At 43.7% G+C, this 20,952-nt stretch overlaps 1 protein-coding gene across 15 annotated transcripts in view; it reads left to right on the forward strand.

The window, feature by feature from the left end:
• The first annotated feature begins 11,871 nt into the window (after positions 1–11,871).
• Positions 11,872–20,952, forward strand: part of grin1a (glutamate receptor, ionotropic, N-methyl D-aspartate 1a) — a 37,279-nt gene continuing 28,198 nt past the window's right edge. For all 15 annotated transcript variants that reach the window (XM_036529708.1, XM_036529710.1, XM_036529713.1 and 12 more), the window contains exons 1-3: positions 11,872–12,927; positions 16,283–16,417; positions 18,663–18,839. In XM_036529708.1, the coding sequence (XP_036385601.1) occupies positions 12,679–12,927; positions 16,283–16,417; positions 18,663–18,839 (561 nt within the window). In that variant the 5' untranslated portion in view covers positions 11,872–12,678. The remainder of the gene's footprint in view (positions 12,928–16,282; positions 16,418–18,662; positions 18,840–20,952) is intronic.

The following is a 20,952-nucleotide window of genomic DNA, read 5'->3' on the forward strand; positions in this document are numbered from 1 at the left end:
GTGACAGCTTTGTTCTCCTTCTATGGGCTGTGTGTCCAAGTGGATTAGTGGTTTGGCAGCTGGGCTTGTAAATGAAAAGATTCCACTTTAAATCCATGGTTGGACAAGGCTGTGAAGTTCTTAACCTGACTTGTTTTAGTATGTGTAAATGCATATAAAATATAGGTTACGTGATAGCACCTCCATCATGCACTGTAATGTCTGAATTAATCCTCTAACCAACTACAGCAATAAGACAGACCAATATTGCCTAGCCCTTACTGATGGCTCATGATGGAAATAACAGTTTGTATCACACACTGTGAATAAATGACACAAAATTAGCAATGTAAATAAAACTATGATGTTTATAAAAGCTTAGAGAGTACCTCTCCATGTAGATGTATTCTTGGAAGCATGTTTAGCTATAAGTTCATGATAGTATGCATAGACCTGTTTATGTATATTTTATGAAGGGAAATATTGTTTAATTGGAGTACATCTCACGTCACTGTACTTCAGCTAGGGACTGCCTCCTGCGTTACCAATATTTGACAATATGACAAGTACTTATTAATTCCTAAATTCATTTTAAGACAGGATGTAATTCCAACCCTAAAGTGTGCTAATGAAAATAATTATCCTAATATTATGGGAACATTTTGTTTTTATCGGCGTTTCAGGGAAACTCCCAGCCAGACACAGCAGCGTTCAAAGGGAGCGCTTAATTACCTTAGTGCTTAAACAAGACCGCTGTTTTATCAGATTCGTGACTTTCTGCCTTCAGGCAGGTTTGGGTATTTTGTTGCCAAAGGTTTATTTGCGTTTTAAGCTGTTGATTTACCAGTTTAACTGATTTGCGATTTCAACCCTGACCAATCAGGTGAGCTTATTCACTCAGCTGACGTGTTGAGGTCTCTGCTGAAATGAAATGCTTCCTGACCGGTCAGTGCTCCCATGGGAGTATTAAAGCTATAGACACGCCCTATGATAAATAAGGTTAAAACAAGAAATATTGCACACAGTCTTGATAAGGGCAGAAGACAGAAAATAATGCCAATCCCACACAAGTCTGAAAGTAAGATGGCAGATTTAAGAGTAAAGACACTCTTTGTTAATGTACTATGGCCATCATTTCAAATCAACACATATGCAAAAATGCTAGTTACTCAGTAATATGAAGATTTTAGCTCCCTGAATCAACCAACGTCCTCAGAAGGGATAAAAAAAAAAACAGTGACTGCACAGTACATAAGGAACTCTGTAAATCTAGTAGATGAGGAGGGAAAAGACTTGGACCAGACTTGCGGGCAATATGAGGAAGGGTCTGAAACTCCTCTGCTCTGAAGTGCCCTTTCTGTCAGGCCACTGCATGCTCATCTCTTCTGTATACCACAGGATATTAGTGAAATAGCCAATCACTCCGGTGAAGATCTTGCAATGGAAGACAAATAGTTTTCAGATGTTATTCAGATACTGAATGAACTGCAAAAAACCCTTCACACCACATGGGGAAGAGTCACAGGAAGTCATTGCACAGGCCTATCAGCCAGCGTGGGTTTATGGCTTAAATGTATTCTGGAAACTGTGAAAGGTGCATGAGGCGTGAAGCTCGGCACCGTAGCGTTTCTGACACGGACGGCTGTCCGTGCAGCGGTCACTCCAGGCGTAGCATGGTAGAACCCACGCCGTTTGGGAGTACGTTGTGTTGTTACCTACGTTGTGTCGACGCTAAGCAGGGTTTTTGTGTCGACATTAGCGCTGATGCAGTTGGCTGTGAGACAGTCTCAGCTGTAAACTTTTAGCAGCGTGTCACAACTTTACACTGACTGTTTAAACAGCCCTTTTACACAGAGCAAGCAAGGGCACGGGCCATGAGGCTCAGCACAAGCGCAAATGCTGCCCCCAGTGAAGAGGACAAGTCAGTAAGCAGCGTTTCATTATTATATCAAAGCTATACTGATGGCTGGCCTTCTAGCAAACTCCAGCTTTATCATTCTTACAAGAAAAACACACTTGCGATGGCTTATTTGACGATAAATCAAAGGTGAAAGCTACATACAATAACCAGCCTAACAGCATGTATTTAATTGTTTATAATAATGTAGTCATTATTTAGCAGGCAGGTATTTGCACTGTGGTCACTGTGGTCATGGTCATCCATCCATCTAAAGAGATTTGATCCTTGCAGCGCTCTTGATTAAGCAGTGAGTCAGTGAATACGTCCTGTGCATGTCCCCGAGTGCAGCGGTGTCAGGCCACATTGCACGATACGTGGCTGTTTCATAGCTCTCGCACTCCGGTGCTTCACTGTCCTTTGAGAACATTGTAATGCAAAACCAGTCTGTACATTTCTGCGTTCGGTGTGAATGTCTGACTTGCGGGACATTCGACCCCATATGACCTCTGTACAGCCACAGTGGTCATGCTGTTGCGAGGTCTCACAGAGGCATTCTCTTGCATCAGATCTTTAACAGTGCAAGTGTTTTCCATTGTTGTGCTTACATCATCAATGAAGATGTGAAACTATATTTTCGGAACAATATATACAGCGTAAATATAAAGACACTTTTTTAAAAAGATAGCTTTTTCTTTTCTAGTTATAATTTTGCTTTAATTTTCTATGACAATGTATGAAACGGTGTGACTGGACTGATATAGATTGTGTCTCTGGACTGACACGGTGTGACTGGATTGCTGTAAGTTGTGCAACTGAAGTAATGTTGCTTAGGTGACGGCACTGACATTTGGTGTAACTGGACCTATACAAATTGTGCAAATGACCTGGCAAAGGAGGTGTGGCTTTTATAGGTCATGTGACCAGACTGATGTAACTGCTGGGACTAGGCAGATATAATTGGTTATAAGACTACTTGAAGAGTGGAGGTATATGTACTCACAAACACGATGTAACTGGACAAAAATAGGTGGTGTCACTAGACTGATAGACTTAATGTAACTGTAACTAATGTAGGTGATGCCACTAGACTTGTAGAGGTTATGCACAGATCACTTTGACTGGACCAGAACCCTGTGGTGAGAGGCTTATTACAGGAAGCATACAAATGTGTGAAGGAGGAAGTTGTAAATCTGTATACAAAGAGAGGAGGAAGTATGTTTTCTTTAAATTCTGAATTAGAATTTTTAAAACCCTTTCCATTTTGTAAAACAGATTTTACAGATTATTTTTGTAAATGCAATACTAGGAAAGATGTTATGTTGAAGTAGATATCAAAATAAAGTATATGACCAATTTAATTCTCGGGTATGTTGTGTTACTCTACTGTTCTTCCTTTTGTGTTAAATTGAAAAGAAAATGCATACAACACATTGGTGTGATGAATGTGAAACAAGAAGAGATGACCTCACAAGACCTAAATTTATTACAAATAATAGATTGATTGACTGACTTTTTTCCCTAAAATAGTATAGTAAAATAAAATAGTAAGCCTCTTGTTTTCTGATGTGGTTTCATATATACCTACCTTCACCTCTTCCGTCTGCAGTGTGTTTGAAAATTACCCCAGCTGTGTGACGTCATCTGAATGGCGGGTGTGTGCATTAGAATGCGTTATCACACCTTATCATGAAGGGGGTGGTGTAGGAAGGGGAGATTGTGAGCTAGGCCACGCCTCCTCCATAATAAACAGGTCGACTACATAAAAGCACCTTAAACTTCATCTTAGCCGCCCATGATGCTGGACGCAGAGGAGTCGGAAATGTGTAGTGATTATGACGACACTTATTCGCGGTTAATTGAAATGGGAACATGCCGTAATGTATTGAAAGAAGATTTTGGTGTAAACCATGGATAGAATGGGCGACGTTGACTCGACAGTGCCCTCTGATACGGACAAATCTTTATCCGGGGCGTCTAAGGACACGAGAGTGGCGTCGACCTTGGAGACGGGTCCCAAGAAAAGGCCGTCGCTCCTGGAGGTACACAGCCTTACTGCTGTGGAAACACCTGCGCTTGGACAAGAAGACCTTGGTTGTGTTTCTGTTACAGGAAGCCCACGTTCCTCGGTCCCGGACAGAGAGTGTCCAGAGCAGGCAGACCAAGAGAGCCTGGAAAAAGAATCAGCAGGAGAGCCGCTTCTTTCAGGGCAGTCTGACCACGAAGAGCCCGACGAAGTGACTGCCGGAGTAATTTACAGCGCGGACGGTGGGACTTGTACGCTTCAGAATCGAGAGCTGGAAAAGCAGGAGCTGACACAAGGACAAAATGACCGGGACAGCTGGTGCTCTGACCCCCAGGCAGAGGAGTGTCCAATCTGCACGGAGCGTTACGATTCCTCCGACGAGCGCGGGAAGGCGTTGCTCAACTGCGACCACACTGTGTGCCTGCGGTGTTTGGCGGACATGCTTAAACGCGCCGCAGACGCCAGTCGGGTGTGTTGTCCCCTGTGTCGCCAGAAGACGCCGCTGCCGGACTGGGAGATCCGCAGGATGCAGGAGGAAGCTGTGTACCATATGGGCAGCGCTACCCTTTCCTTGCCTCCCCCGCAGACTCTGCTGCGCCCGCCCTCCTCTCAGCCGGCGCCAGGTCTGTGCGCCGCATTGGAGCGGCGGCTGGAGTCCCGCATTGCCGACACCGCCATGGTGTGCGGCTGTTTCAGATACCCACCTCGGTTGGTGCAGGGAATACGGCAACTGCGACATTGCTGTCGTTGCTGCTACTTGACTGGCTTGCTTCTCCTGTACCTAGCCGAGCTGAGCTGTCTCTTGCTCGTGTTCCTTCCTGTGATTGTACTGGTATTGCTTTTCACTCTGGCCAATTAATAGACCCCCCAACAGAGTCACGAATTATGCCTTAAACCGACGAATCGTATAGTGCCCTTACTCGTATTTGAGCATCTATATGAATTTCAGTGTAATTTTAGTTTCTTCGTTTTTATCTAGAACTTCCATCAGTCGGGAACAAAGTGTCTCTTATCCACAAATAAACATACAGTCTAAATCGAGCCCCCCGTAACCAGGTCTTCAGCTGTTGGGTGAAAACTTTTTAAGTCGCAGCGAAGTATCACGTATGCAAACCCATATGAAGTTATCATTTCTGCAAATATATTAAACAGTTAAAACATTTTATAGAATGTAAAAGGATATATTTTAAATACATGTCAAATATTTTGGATACGTTTGTTTTCACATTTTGTATGCAGTTAAATATATTCTGAAAATTTATTTTCAAGTTATTTTTGTCTTTGGTAATAAATCGTTTTGACATTTTGATAATGTTATTTTGTTAGATTACTTTGGATTTCACACTTATATATTGATATATCTTACTTTTTCATATAAGAGATATTTGCATGCATATTCGACAACACTCCAAATTTTTACCAACCATATGTTGTTGTCTGTAATTTTCCAGTAATACAATGATATAATAATAGGGTAGCTACTCTTCATTACAATGAAACATGAGCTCAAAGGATGTACACTTTGTGCAACATTAAATATCCAAGGTCAATCAAGCTTCATTATCCTCATGCTCTAACTGATGTCACATTAAGATCTTACCAAAGAAATGTGCGTTAATCATACATGAGATCCCACAGCTAAGGGTAATGGATTTAGGTCATATGTTTGATTTTATATTGCCCTAATTCTATATCAGAAAGTATTCATCCTATTTCTGTCTGCAATGAATGTGACCATGGAGTTAAGCTCTATGTATGTTATATGTAGGCTGTACAGACTGGACACACAGAAACACAGATAAGTATGTGTAAGCTTATGATTATGCTGTTTTCTTTCAAAAATTACTCTTAACAACATAATGGTTACTGTCCAACTGCAGTCCATGTCCAAATGGAGACCTCTTCAAATGTTATACATACATCAGTACAGTGCAATCATCTTAAAGGTCTGCTATAAGCAGTTATGCGTACCTGCATTTTTCATCACTACAGAGACATTTGCATGACTCATATTTGAAAATAACATTTGGTTTTTTTTCCAGCGGGAGGAGGATAGAGGGGAAACGGCTTCCATATTGAGAGGTCTGAGCTGCTCTTAAACAAGCCTGCAGGACAGGACTGGGCGAATGCCTGGATCCTCATTCATCTATAATACATGCAGGGAACACACAGAAGCACCCTGTACGCCTCACTACACACATCACGCATGCATGTGCAGACACACGCTCCGTCAGCTTTTGTCTAATTTCTTTCCCTCATTCTGGCTGCCTGTGCTTGGAGATGCACTTTTATGAGGTAGGAGAGATTCACTGCCCCCCGTTCCCACCCACTCGGAGTGAAAAGCGAGCCACTGCAGATGAAAAATTTAGCTCTTAAACGGGTTAAACTGCACTCGCTGTGGGAAGCTGTGCAGCGCCTTGCTCTGACTTCACACAGACACTTTAGAGCTGCTGTCTTTTAAACGGCATTTTGAACTTTTGTTTGTACATACATACACACACACACATGCATGTATGCACACAGACACACACACACACACACACACATACACACACGTACACACACATGGTCATGCACACACACCTACACACACATGCTCATGCACACACACGTACACACACACAAACGCACACACACACGCACACACACACACACACACACACACACACACACACAGATGCATACAGAAAAAGATGGACAGGGCTTTTTTTAACAGACAGACTTGTTTTTATTGTCTGAGATGAGATGTGTAATGAGTTTTATTTAAATCTCTGCTTCAGTGTAACAATTCCAGGTAATCAGTCACTGCAAATTTACACAGCTGTGTGTGTGTTAATATTCAGGGCGAATACCTTACTCAAGGGTACGACTGCAAAGCCTCATGTAGGAAACAAACCTGAGACTTTTACAGACTGAACTCTTCAATTGCTATAGCACAGGCTCATTTTTATATGAGCTTCATGTATTCCCAGCTCCCCTGATGACACCCACACATCTGTCTACAGAACCCGCAGCCAATCAGGGCCCTGAGCTGCTGTAATGGGTTCAGCCATTTCAGCTCCTAACGCAGGCGGCGCGGTGGTCGTGGGGCAGAGGAGTTCAGCTCACAGCCCAGGGTGGAGCCCGGCGGTCAGACCCCTGGGGAAGGTACTTAACCTAAACTGCTTCAGAAAACATCGAGCTGTAGAGGCGGACGATGTGAAAATAAGTAAACTACACAGGCTGCTATGGATGCAGGTATCTGCTCTACAAATAAATAATGGTAACAGTAATCATAATGGTGCGAGCCTTATTCATTTCAGAGCCTTTTTAACTGCATTTGTGGCAAGTCTTGCTTTGGTAGCATGACATATTTGCTGGAGAGCCAGACTTATCCCAATGCTGAGTGTGACACTGCTGTCGGACCCTTAAGAATGGTACTTAACTTGTGTAGCCTCAGTAAATTCCTAGCCATATTCAGGAATAATATATCAAAAGCATGTTATGCAAGTCACTCTGGACAAGGGTAAACGCAAAGTAAGCAAATGAATAACCTTGGGATAAAAATACCCCAAACCTCATTAGCCACTGTCAGATACCGTGATTCAGTAGGGTGGCATACCAGTAGCGTACAATTCCCATTTTGCTGTTTGTCATCATTCATTTCAAATAACCATTGTAGAAGGGAATTGGACAGAAGAGAATCATCATAGTAAAGAACTTAATCTCAATCTGGCAGATAAGAATCATCCTGCTCCTGACCTGGACGGGAAGAAAGTGCGCACTTTTAATTCCACCGGAGTTCTTAATCTAACCACCGCTGCATTCCCAAACCACACTCAATATGGCCTATTTACAGTGCACGAGTGAAGAGGGGGAGGGAAGAAAACCTTTTTTTTTTTAACCAACCGGCTCCTTGTCTCTAAGGGCAGAGTCTGGTTTACAGCCAGACTTTCCACTTCATATTCTGCGAAAAATCGCTCAGCAAACCGTTCACAACTTGGTTCCGCTCTGCCTCGGTGACGGTACCTCCGATTAAACCGCCGGCAGTGTGGCGCAGATTCTATTTCCCCGGGTCATCTATGAACCCTTGAGCAAAATACTTCTGATCGCTGCAGTATATGTCCTGTTTTATGAATGAATGACATGTAAAGAAATATGAACTCTGTAAGTTGCCCTAAATAACGCTGGCTAGAAACAAAAAATAGTAAGAATGAATTACGATTTTAAATGCCTGAATAATGAATGACATACAATATATCATGACTTATTGACTAAGATTTTCACAAAGAATTTATAGATACTTATATAGCCTAAATATAGGCTACATAAATGCATAAAAGCTATATCCTCTATAAATGGGCCATCGGTGTTTCATGTGTCTTTCTGGGGGCTGTGGCGAGCCGTCGGGCAGACCGCAGTGGCTCCAGCGCTCGGGGGAAGAAAAGGCGCTGTCAGCACAATCCAGCGCTGTCCGGTGCTGAAACACTCCGCTCCGCTCAGCGGGCGACTCGGTCTCCCTCCGCCACAGCGCGCCGGCGGAGGGGAAGCGTTCACCGCCGGCGGCGGCGGCTGCGGAGCGGGTTTCTCATTCTGCGCCCTCCGCTAACAGCCCACTCCGGCTGCTCTGCTTCGCATGCATTCACTGCAGACCCCGATACTCTCGCCTTAGGCCGTCCTGTGTGACGTCTGTGGGTTTTTTCCTTCTTTTTCTTTATTTTTGTCCATTGACCGTGTCCTCTGAAAGCCTTAAAGGTGCCGCGACGCGGCCAAGTCATATTTTTGCATGTAGCAATAAAGGAGACTTCACTTACAGTCGCTCTGCCTCTTTCTCCGCTTGGCCCCTGACTGGGATCATGGTAACAGTCTACTAATCCATGGCAGGGGCGTAAGATATATTCTGGATCAGGAGTTATTTTTTTAAAGATTATGCAGCGTACACTTTGTTTAATTCTGTGGCATGATCTAAATCGAATCGGCCTATGATCTGGGCTCCTGGATTCACCCACACAGCTATCCAGCCAAATGGCTGATTGCCTGAGAGACCATTTTTCTTACACAGCGATGAAAGCTTGCTCGCTGTGTGCAGCTTGCAGAAAAGGGAAAGGGAGAGGGTACAGCAATTAAACATTAAACACAGTAATCAAACATTTTGTGTAATTTCAATCATCTGGTGTTATGAATGGAGAATGCCCCCTCAATAATGCATCATTCACATTACACATATCACCCTCTGTTAGCTGCGACCCAATTTAAGGATTATTCAACTTGTATTAATTCAGAAGAGTTTACAGACTGACTGCCTCTCTCTCTCGTTTGCCCACCCTAAATGTTCAGGAGTATTTTGGACAGACTTTCACTCTCCAGTGACTCTGATTCCTTCAGCCGATGCTTCAGTGGTTGAGCAGTTTACTGTCTGTGATCCTGTCTGCAGTATACAATGCTCACATCGGCCCTCCAGTGAAGGATTGACTGGGGCCTCACTTTCCACATCCTTCTGTAAGGTGTGGACTTTATTGTGCCAATGGTTTATCTGTGCCTGTGAACTGTGCTGGCATGTGAGTGGACAGTGTTGGTGTGTATGTGCAGTTCTTGGGGGGTGCAAAAAACATCCTGTGTGTGTGTGTGTGTATGTGTGTGTGTGTGTGTGTGCACTTACCCATGCGTCTGTCTTCATGTTAGTGTACGTGCATATGCATTTGCATGTGTGACCATGTGAGTGTGTCTATTGGACTTTGTGTGCGCATTCATGCATGCCTTTGTGTTCATATTATTGTGTGCAAATTCATTCATGTGTGTGTGTGTGCGCGTGTGTGTGTGTGTGTGTGCGTGCGTGCGTGTGTGCGTGTGTGTGTGCGCGTGTGCATGCGCACGTGTGTGTTTGGACAGTGTGAGCTCTTTTGAGGTGAGTGTTTGTGTGGCTGCGCTTTGGCAGGGAACAGCGGTGTTATATAATGGCTGCATTGCAGGCTGTATCTGGTCTATTGATGTGTGGAGCAAAGGGTGGGGGAGGGGCTGCGAGCACAACGCGGGCCAAGGAGGGCCTTGTCGCCTCGTGCGCCCTTTTGATTGTGTAGCTCACAGCACGACAGCGATCCCACACAGCGAGGCCCTGCAACCCCGATCTTCTTCTGTTCGCTGTCAAGTTAATCAGATGGCTACCTTTACGCATCCAGCGAAGTGACTGCGCGCTTCTTAATGCGAACGCAAACAAAAGTAAATTTGTCATGCCAGTCAACGACTCGACGCATTATGACTCAAGATAGGTCTGGCATTTCGGGGTGGCAACTTTCAGTTAACTCAGAATGCATTTCTAAACGTTTGAAAATGAGCTTTCGTTTGCCATTTTAAGTTTGTGTAAGAACACTTAGAGGTTTAGCAAGGAGAAGAAAGAGTCGACACAAGCGAAGCGCAAAATTGCCCGAACGTTCTCAGCTATGTGCAAACGCAGATGAGGAAAATGTGTCTTCATTACTTATTTAACTAAATGGGACAATGCTGTTCTCCTCCAGCCGCAGCCAAGATCTCACTTCACTATGCAAATGAATTTTGCAATGAATTAAAAGCTAAAACAACACGCTCAAAGCAGAACATCATACCAAACGTGTGGGAACAAAGGACAGACATTTTGTTATTGTTCACAGAACTTCAGATTAGCAGCTATTCACTCAGTGGCACGAGGACCGGAGTGCCCAAGCCCAAGGCTGTTCTGCATTTATACGTATTCCTCGTGATTCTAGTTTTTGTTGTCATTTCGGTTTAATTTCTGCGTCCACCCAATGATGGAACAATTCAGGGCTTCCATCTATTATGAGCCGAATGAATATGCTTATCTACGTTCGTTTCAAAACCGTCCTTCGCTTGACATTCAAATATTAATATTATTGCCACAGCAGGGACACGGCAGGGGTCTGAATAATAATTTCCTGAGATATTAAAAATTCAACGAGTATTGATCACAATGTCGAAATACTTATATTTAAACACCAGACTCGGTCACGAGCTTACTGTTTATCCGTATGTTTGTCATTTGTTTTATTGTTTCTTTTATCTTTATTTTATTTCGTTAATAATGTGACTTACCAGATTGTGCTGTTTTTAACATGTTGAACTATAGGTCTATTGAGTTTTTTTCTAAAATTCATGTTGCAGTCTTTGAAAATAAAACACATTCGCAACTATTGAGTTTAAAAAAAAATAAAATTTCAAGGCAGAGATGCTTGTTTCCTTGGTAACCGGGGTCTAGTCGAACATTTCTCTTGCTTTGTATCAGGACGCACTTGTGTTCTGTGTGGTTGCTTGAAGCCTCGTAGTAGAAGCACTTTTCTTCGTTTAAAACGAGATCTACTGCTGTCGAAGAGAAAATCATTTTAATTTGACAACGCTCTCCGAATGTTAACAAATCCCTTTCGAAAGTACATATGGCCACAGTTTATTCACAATCACAATGTTAATACGCTAAAGACACAATTTGTTGTCATAGTCTGTTGAGCTTAGAATGTAGGCTATGAGAGGAGACCCTCGAGGCTTCACTAAACTAAGAAATTATTTAGGCGCTGCTCTAAATAACCCGGTACAGTCTGACAGGATGAGCCGCGTATCTGGGGGTTGTGTATGACTTAAGATGCTAAAATCCGCGCGGCTTGGTTATGGAAATAAATTATCTGTGGCAGTGGTGTCATCAAAAATCCGTATAACGGGCCAGCTGATTCTGGGACCAGGGCGTTATGGGGATCAGGGACCTGCAGTTTTTATTATATCGGAATGACTCCTGCACGTTTCACTGCAAGGGCGCTGTGAAACAGTTTAAAGATCACACATCTGTCGCCATGCAGCACTAAAGTGACAGTTTGTGCTGCTACTACATTGCATGGTACAGGCTCCTGTACTCATGAGTCAATTCAAAGCATATAGGCTGCTATTCAAATCGTGATTAAAATGCGCTACGTGCACCTGACGTGCACGCGCATTTGTTCAGTTCTTTCTCGGATCAAACAGGAGGTTTCCGATTACGTCGTGCGATGGGTTTTATTGCAAACCTACTAGAGATGATTAGTCTTGGGTTTGGGGGCGCTCTGCTTTATTGCTGTTCATAGGCTACCTCGTCCATTTGACAAGAGCCAAAAATCTCTTGCCATGCAAGAAAGAGACGATATATATTTCAATGACTTGTCTCGGTAATTTAGCTAATCAATTACGAAACCGTTCGAGCCTATAACACCCCAGCGATATCCGAGAAGACGGCGGGCACGCGCACGACACGCGCGAGCACAGCTGTAGGCTACAAGGACAGCCGCTCACACTGAGCGTGGCAGAGAAGTGCGAACGGACAGAACCTCGGACCCGCGGCGGGAGCAGGCGGACGACATACACACATACAGCGCGACATGTAGGCGAGCTATTCTTTTTAGACAAAACGGCAAATAGCCGTGACTGACTGAGATTGGGGATACTCTGCTCAAACCACAGTACCATAAAAAAGGAGGATCTACCTCAGTACACCAAACGAGAAAAGAATTAGGGAGATGACCAAATGAAGAGAAGAGCTTGAAAAACCAATTAAAAGAGAGAATCTAAAAGAACTGATGATAAGCTTATACGCCAATAGGGATTGTGGGTCGGTGACTCCGCACATTCTGCCGCAGTGCATGTGAATGTAGTCGCATTACAGCGGACAGTCTTTCATGTAGCTGTGCGGGACAGTGGGCAGTGAGAATCGGATCGGGGAAAGAGGGACACATCAATCCTCCGACAGCGGGGGGAGACGCGAGCCGGCTCCGCGGTGTGATCTTACACAATGCGGCTCTTTCTGCTGGCCGTTTTCTTCTCGTGCTCCTGGGCACGAGGAGGTTGCGAACCAAAGATCGTGAACATCGGCGCCGTCCTGAGTCAGAAGCGGTACGAGCAGGTGTTCAAGGACGCCGTCACACAAGCCAACCAGCTGTACGGAAGAGATAAATTCAAGCTGAACGCTATCTCAGTCACCCACAAACCCAACGCTATTCAGATGGCGCTTTCCGTTTGCGAGGACCTCATCTCCAGCCAGGTAACTGAGTGAACACGCCAGTGTCTTCGCTTAATTCACTGTTTTACTGCCTTCTCTAACTGCACAATATAATGTCTGGGATTAAAGCTACCTTTGATTTACAACACACCCCAAAAGATATAATAAATCCATGAATCAACACAGCTTTCACTTGCAAACGATCAATATCATACTGGTCGCTATCCAATGGCAAGGACACGCTGTACAGACGCCGTCGAAGTAATTAAATGCGAAAATATCGAAACTGCTTCTTGCAGGGTTCGGTGCATCTAGGGACGCATTTGCATCTGTGCATGTTTTTGGCCATATAATCTGCAGCTTGAAAACAGATATTTTCATGATTTGGAATTGCACCAAAAACTGCTTTTAGGCTAAAACCAAGGTTGCAATGTGATCGTTTGCTTAATGATGTGTATTTTTATAACAACATACTTGTGTCTGCATGCTTCACCAATCATTTAATCTTGTACATATTTTTTGTTTAATATTTTCATAACGCACCCCTGTGTTGGTTTCTTCTACCATTTCAATACAGTTGCAGCTGAAGAAGACAAACACACTAGATTTGTTACCTTTAAATTTATTTGAACCTCTATGCATAATGGCTTGCTTGTCTATATGGAAGTTAAGGCATTGTAATGCTGGGTTATTAAATAGAGCAACAGGCTGCACGGTAAAAATGGTTTGTCATGGAATGCCGACAGCACTGTCTGTTGGAATGCCCACGGGAGGTATGAATCACTGAAAAAAAAGGATTCTCTGAAAATGCAGTATCAAAGTCGACGATAGAGAGGGTTAAATCCATGATCTTCATTTAACACGGCAAAATAGCTGTCAGACAGAGGGGAGCGCTTCAAAAGGCCACCAAATGCTTGTTTTAAGTATGTGCAAGCAAAGAACAAAGTTCAATATTTTATTTGGCTGCCACAATTTATTTTTAAGAGTATATAATGAAGAAAGCGGTGTTGATCTTTAGTAACATGCAGTGTAGCCTATGATGAGGGCAATAATAATTCCCACATAATTTGCGTGTTATTCACCGATGCTGTTCTGTTCTTGTCACCATACACAAATATGGTTAGACACCAATATAATTAATAATGGCTTGGAACGAAAATCGTGAAGTTAAATAGGCCGTACAATGACGTCAGTAACACCAATATAACTGATGTTAAATAAATCTAACAACCGTGCATCCAAACTGCCTAAAGTTGTTGACGCGGCAGCCTTGATTGCCGTTTGTCGCATTTTAGTGTTCACAGTCAGTGAACTTCGTTTGCTCATGTACTGAGATCACAACGAGAAGTGACGACCGTGTTAAATTGTCATGGAAAGTTACATTTCATTACAGTCCACGGTCTGTCAATAATTACATCATGAACTGAGGTGAAAAGTATAGATTTAGGCAGGTTCACAAGTTTTTAACAGAGCTATAGACAAAAAAAACCCCCAAAGGCTCTGACTCCTCTCCCAGTTTTATTGGGCGGAAAGTTGCTGATTTTAACAGCCAAAGTTTGCACGCAGCCAAAAACCTACAGACTGGATGTGCCGCGGTGAACCGACAGTGAAATAGATGACGCATACACAATTGATTTTTACCGCAGTTTCTATTTTCACTGCACATGCCATCTGACATCTTTTAGCCCAAAGGAGGCCAATATGGCGGCGTGCGCAGCGGGCATCTGCCGTGTGGGTGCTCGACTGCGCGTGAAAGAAAAGCGAGGGTGCGATGTCTGATTCCGCGCTTCAGCGAGAGGTTCATACGCCCACACCACACAGCACCATGAATAATAAAACACCGGCGCTGCGTCGCCACGCCGAGAGACGCACTGAGAACTTGCGGTTTCAAAGCACTGCATTAGAATTATTATCTCAGTAGACAGCAATATCAGAAAACATGAAAAGGTAATCTGAAATTGAATTCAGGTTTTCGGTATGTGCAGAAAGTGTAGCAGATGTCTTTCTATACTCTTTGCCTTTGATGAAGAACGAAGAACAAACTATTCAAAATACATTTTATGGTATTTATTTGATCCTTGCAGAGTGCAATAGTATTTGTTTCATTTCTTCGGAATGTTTACCTTTGAAAGATCATGCAGACATTTCAGTTTGACGCCAGAATAGATATTTATATATTCAAATTTTCTTTTATAGCAGGGATTGTATTTAATTAGCACAGATGCCAAGAAGCATAGGACCATATATCCAGTAAATACTGCTGTAGTTGCGCACGCTTAGTGAAAGTATGTTGTTAAGTACCGCGGGAGCCACTCCGGGCAAACAGCGCAGCTGTTTATTCAAAGCCTGGTTCAGCAAAATCACATTACGCCCGAGGTTTTGGAGCCGGCTCAAACAGCCCCGCGCAGCGACGTTATCGGCTCACTTAGACACCACCGAAGAATGAATATCACGCATACACACAAACAAGATCACACGAACACACGCAGACATGAGTGCGCACACAGGAACGGACTTGCTCACACACACACGTTCTGCTGTGAAGATGTTGGAGCGGGCGCGCGCGCACGCACACACACACACCATACCCCTGAGTGAGGGAATGGTAATTAAGTCTAAATTGCTATCACACGTAAGGGACAGGTTAGAAAAGACTATTAAAAAAATCAGAGGCTTTAAAATCCCCAGTTAAAATTCCAGGTGCTAAAACATTCCTAAATCCTAGCAGAAACCATTTCTTCCGTCATCTCGAAGTCACTGTGAGTTTTAAGAAGATGCTGAAGCTTCTCACTGCTGAGTCAGCCCGCCCCGTATGGCCGGGTGGAGGGAGGCCCGGTTCTTTTGGTTCAGTGGGCTTGTCACTTGCCGAGCAAGATGCTCTGTCACAGACGGCAGATGGCCGGAACTTTACCTTGGATGGACGGTGTCGTCTGAGGCCCAAGCAAACCGGCTGCCCATACACACAACCATCATGTCTGCACATCATGCCAATATTTTTATTTTGACACCGTTTTTAACAGATTTTCTCCGCCGTTTTTTCCCCCACGAACAGTTGCAGGAGCATTTGTCACTGGCGTATGCGATCCCGGAGTTGATGGCATGCAATCAGCAGAGCATCCCAGCCTCAAGGCCTTATGCCTTATGAAGGCCCTCTGTAAATAATGAACTACCTTGAGAATAAGGTATAATGTGCTTCATTCACCCACCAATAGACTGTACCATATAGAATAACTACATTTGCTTAGCAGACAAACGCAGAGAGGACGACTTACAAAACTTGCTCTTCTACTGACACATCTTGGGAGAGGTAGCTTGCCCCCTGGGAATAAAACCTGCAACCTTATGGGTCACTTCCTCACCCTGTGGCCCCATGTGTAACCTTTCCTTGTGCCCGCAGGTCTACGCGATCCTGGTGAGCCACCCGCCGCAGTCCAATGACCACCTCACCCCCACGCCTGTGTCCTACACTGCAGGGTTCTACCGCATCCCTGTGGTGGGGCTCACCACCCGCATGTCCATCTACTCAGACAAGGTGAGGCGCGGTGCATTGGGGGGGGTGCGGGGGGGGGGGGGGGGCTGCACAGGAAGGCCGGGTGGGGGGGGTGGCCCAGGGGACCAGTCTAATCATTTAGAATTTTAGAATTCAAACTAGAATTTAAAAATGTGAATGTTAATGACATCAATGAAGTGATTTAGGCCTGCCTAGAAGTACACTGTATTTTTGATCGCATGACTGTCCCTTTACACTAAAACTGAGCCAAATAATTCCTTGATTGAAAATGATTGTTCTGAGATTATGATGACAGGCTAATTTGAAAAGCATACTAGTTTATCCTGCCATAGTAGGGTGATGCCTGCCTCGATTCTGGTATGAATTCTGGAAGTAAATTATGTATTTATATGTGTCATAAATGGCATCTTTTGCTCAGCTCTAGACATTAATGCTACTTTTGCTTTGGTATTTGCATGCAGAAATCTTAGACACAGCAGCATTTCCTCCAAAAAGCCTGATTGGGGTGTTATCTGCAGCTGTGCACTGGTGAGGAAAAAATTACGAGGCTCAGCAGCACAGAGCTCTTCAGAAATTAGCTTCTGGGTTACAGGTGCTTCTGGCTTGATAACAGAATTGAACAGTATCATCATGATTAGAAAGCAGTCACATCTTGAAGGTGAGCGCTGGTGATTAAAACAAATGTTAGATTCCGCTCGGTTTGGCTTGGTTTATACATCTCTTGTCTGAGACCAAATCCGTGACTGCTTCCCTCCGAATGGCATTGTGGGCAGAGGCGAAGTCTGTAGCTTCAATCAGTTTGTCTGTGGTCTGACATGGTTTAATGTTGATTGTTCATTTGTTATTAATGAGCTATACTTCTGATTCATTTCCTGAGGTTATTTATATTTTGAAAGGATTGCTCCCATTACTTGCTGTCATTTAAAATGAAAACACAAGAGAGCATGGTTTCTGCTCTTTCAACATGTTTTATTCCAGCATATTTAATGTTCATATCTCATGGCTTACAGAACCGCTGTGGTCGCGAAGAAGGAGCCTTCACCGGTGTCAGTCTGAATAATACACCCCTCCAAAAAATCTGTTCCGATTTTCAATTTCTCATCAGATTTTTTTATCATGTTACTGTGTGAAGTGAATGAATGTATGTTTGTGGCAGTAAGCGTCCTTATTTTTCCATTTCCAGCTTTGTCAGTAACTGACCTGCTTTGATCTACTTCACCTTCAGACTGGTTAAATGTAATATTCATTGTGTATAATTGTGGGTGTGTGAGAAGGTCATTCATTGGCTAATAAGCCTCACCTGTGTTAATAAGCTGGTGACTTAAATACAGGTGTTTGGCTGGAGAGTCATGAATGGTTCTGAGAAGTTACAAGTGTGCTATGGCTCGGGGAAAGCTGGTTTTCCGTTTATTGGACCTTTAAAATATTTAAAATGATTTGGATTTTTGTGTGCAGTGTATTGGCTAGCACTGTGACACTAGTTTTCATAAATCGTTCGTGCAATGGCTTTATGAACAAGACCAGTTTCATGCAGGGATGTGATATGAGATCTCTTGATGGGATTTCTTCAAATTTGTTATATTTGTCGTCTGACATGACAAAAAAAAAATCTGTTCAGAGAGATATGCTTAGGATTTGGTTTGGTTCGGTTTATAGGGATACAGAAACATGAACGTTCATGATACAATTATCATGAACATGATAATTCCTTACATGTCCACCAACGTGCATGAAAAGAAGCCAGAGAACAGGTCAGAGAGGCTGCAGTGCCTCTTGGAGATGTACTGGATGTTTTACAAACTGACGTTATCAGTTAAAAATACCATGCTTCAGTTAAAAATACCAAACTTTTGGTGGCACCCTTTTTAGACCGGGCTCAAAATGGCTGACATGGTCACACTGGCATAGCCTGAAAATATTCTTTTCAGTTTGCATGTTTTAGGGGTCCCTTTAAACTCTTTTAAGGTTCAGACAGATTCATCTGTTTGAGAGAGACAGTGGCTATCCTAGTGATGAAAAAGTGATCAAAGTCATCAACACCATACTGAGCGGACCTGCCAGGTTCTGTCAGTGAGTCATACGAACCAATCAGGACTTTGCCCCCTGTGGAATAACACTTTGATTGGCTCAAAGCTGTGACTGATAACACAAGACTTAATCTTCCTCTCCTATCACCTGGCCAGCTTTTGGGCTGGGAGGCCTGGGGGGGTGGGAGTGCTCTGGTGCGCCTCCACTCAGCGCGGCCTCTGTCTCTGCCCCCCCTCAGAGCATCCACCTGTCCTTCCTGCGCACTGTGCCACCCTACTCCCACCAGGCGCATGTGTGGTTCGACATGATGCGTGAGTTCCGCTGGAACCACATCATCCTCATCGTCAGCGACGACCACGAGGGCCGGGCGGCCCAGAAGAGGCTGGAGACCCTGCTGGAAGAGAGGGAGACCAAGGTGAGACGCGCCGGCTCTCAGACGGCCCTGGCACACGCTCACGCACGCTCCTGCGTGCCGTGTGTGTGCGTGTGCATGTGTGTGTGTGTGTGCGTGTGTGTGTATGTGTGTGTGTGTGTGTGTGTGTGTGTGTGTGTGTGTGTGTGCGTAACCTGTGTTAACAATCTCAAAGGTCTTCTATGTATGTAACTGTTTTCCTTTTCTGTTGTGTGAACACATCTCTTTCCATTTGTAACATTGGCTAACATTTTTATGCCGGAGGCACCCGACAGCGTCTTCTAAGTGGTTTATCTGACGAAACTCTGTGCATTGTGCTCATCTCACGTTGCTTTTTTGCCATAGTCAAATTCCTCCTTTGTGTCAATCCACAACAGGAGCCAAATAATGGACTTAACCTGGGGCTGAGCAAAACATCACTGACTTCCCAAGAGATAAAACCGTGCGAGCAACTATGCCTTTCCTACCCTCACTGTCTCCCTCCCAATGGTGACGGTCTGTTCGAAGCAATGGAACCAATTACATTCCGGTGGATGTTAATTGCTGAATGATGTCTGACCTGACTTCATTGCTTTGAAAGACTCTTCATGAGACCTTCTTATGTTTCGAATTTTGAAGTAGTATCTTACCGTCTTCTAAACAACATCAAGAAATCTCGTTCCTCTTTTTTTTGTGCCAAGGCTCTGTCATTTGATGCAGAAAGAGAGTGATGTCAGGGATGATTCGCCACCCGTAGCTGATTAGATAATTGAGGAGTAAGGCCTGCGAGGTGTGAACTGCAAAGCTCTATTCCCAAACTCGGCACACCTACTGAGAATAAACTTTGGAATCCTTTCACATTTCCATGATTCCGCAATTAGCCAAGCTCTGACTGAACTGAGCAAGTCATGCAGAATTATATTTTCCCAGCCAACATTCATCACAGGAAATGCTGTGCTCTTTGGAGTTGAAAAGTCCTTGGTTTTTTTTGAGCTGAAGATCATGTAGGACCACTTGCTGGACTGTGTAGATCCATGACTGTATTGTACTTAAAAGACATTGTTATCACAGAGACTAGTCTAAGCCTAATTTAATAGCTGATGCAGTAGCTGCTTGAATTCCTTGCTATCAAATGCAAAGCTTTTAAAAAATGCAAAACCTCTTGTGGGTCCATCTCTCCAGTCTCTACTCCTGGGGATTAATTCTTTTGGTTAAAATGCATCCGTATTTGGATTTCAGCTCTTTCCCTTTTTAATGCTTTATCGTGTCATTTTTGCTACAGATACATATTCTGCAGACTGACTAAACAACATCAGAAGCTGTAAGAAGGCAGTATAATGGTGCTCAGGGCATGGTAAAAGTCATAAATAGTGGTTGTGACCGATTCGCTGTGGTTCATATGAGCTGTAACTAACCACAATCAGGGCCCAGATTCAATCTAATTGCAGTGCACTATGTACTTCTAGTTTCAGAATGTGTTTCTATGGTTCTAAAATAAATCTTTCTGATTCCAACTGGAAGAGGCAGCCCTGGAAATCAGTGTCAATCACTCACCAATTCCCTGAAGGAATGCACCACTCCTGCAGTAACTGTATTCTAACACTAGAGGCGCTAGAAGGCGATAAGACCTGCGAAGTAGGATTTCCACAGTAGCAATGTTTTACCACTAGGGTACCTGCAGGCAGGGAGTCCAGAAATGCCATCACAGCCAATGTAACCATTGCCTTGTTCTTTTTAAAAACAAAAAAACTTAGAAATTGCATTTAGTTTTCATCTTGGTTGGAGGGAAAGTGAGGGAAAGGTATGACAATACAGGAGATATATCCTGTACCTGTTCATAAATGATCAAGTCATAAACACAAAGCAGGCAGGCACAGAATACATAAGATTTAGAGATGGCAATACATGAGAAAATGTGAGAAAGATGCTTTAAAAAGTTCAGGTTTGAGGCACACAGTGATGTAGGTATACAGTGATGTAGTGGCTTAAATGCTGGTGTAGGGAAGGTGTATTAACAAGTGCTTGCTTTGAGCAGAAGTAACCTGAACTCAGATGCAGCTTTTCATATAAGTGGGTGTGTGTAACACCAAATTAAATAGAGAACAGCACGTCCCAGCAGAGTGGCTGTTCTAATTCT

This window comes from Megalops cyprinoides, chromosome 5, assembly GCF_013368585.1.
Source record: "Megalops cyprinoides isolate fMegCyp1 chromosome 5, fMegCyp1.pri, whole genome shotgun sequence".
Taxonomy (NCBI): domain Eukaryota; kingdom Metazoa; phylum Chordata; class Actinopteri; order Elopiformes; family Megalopidae; genus Megalops; species Megalops cyprinoides.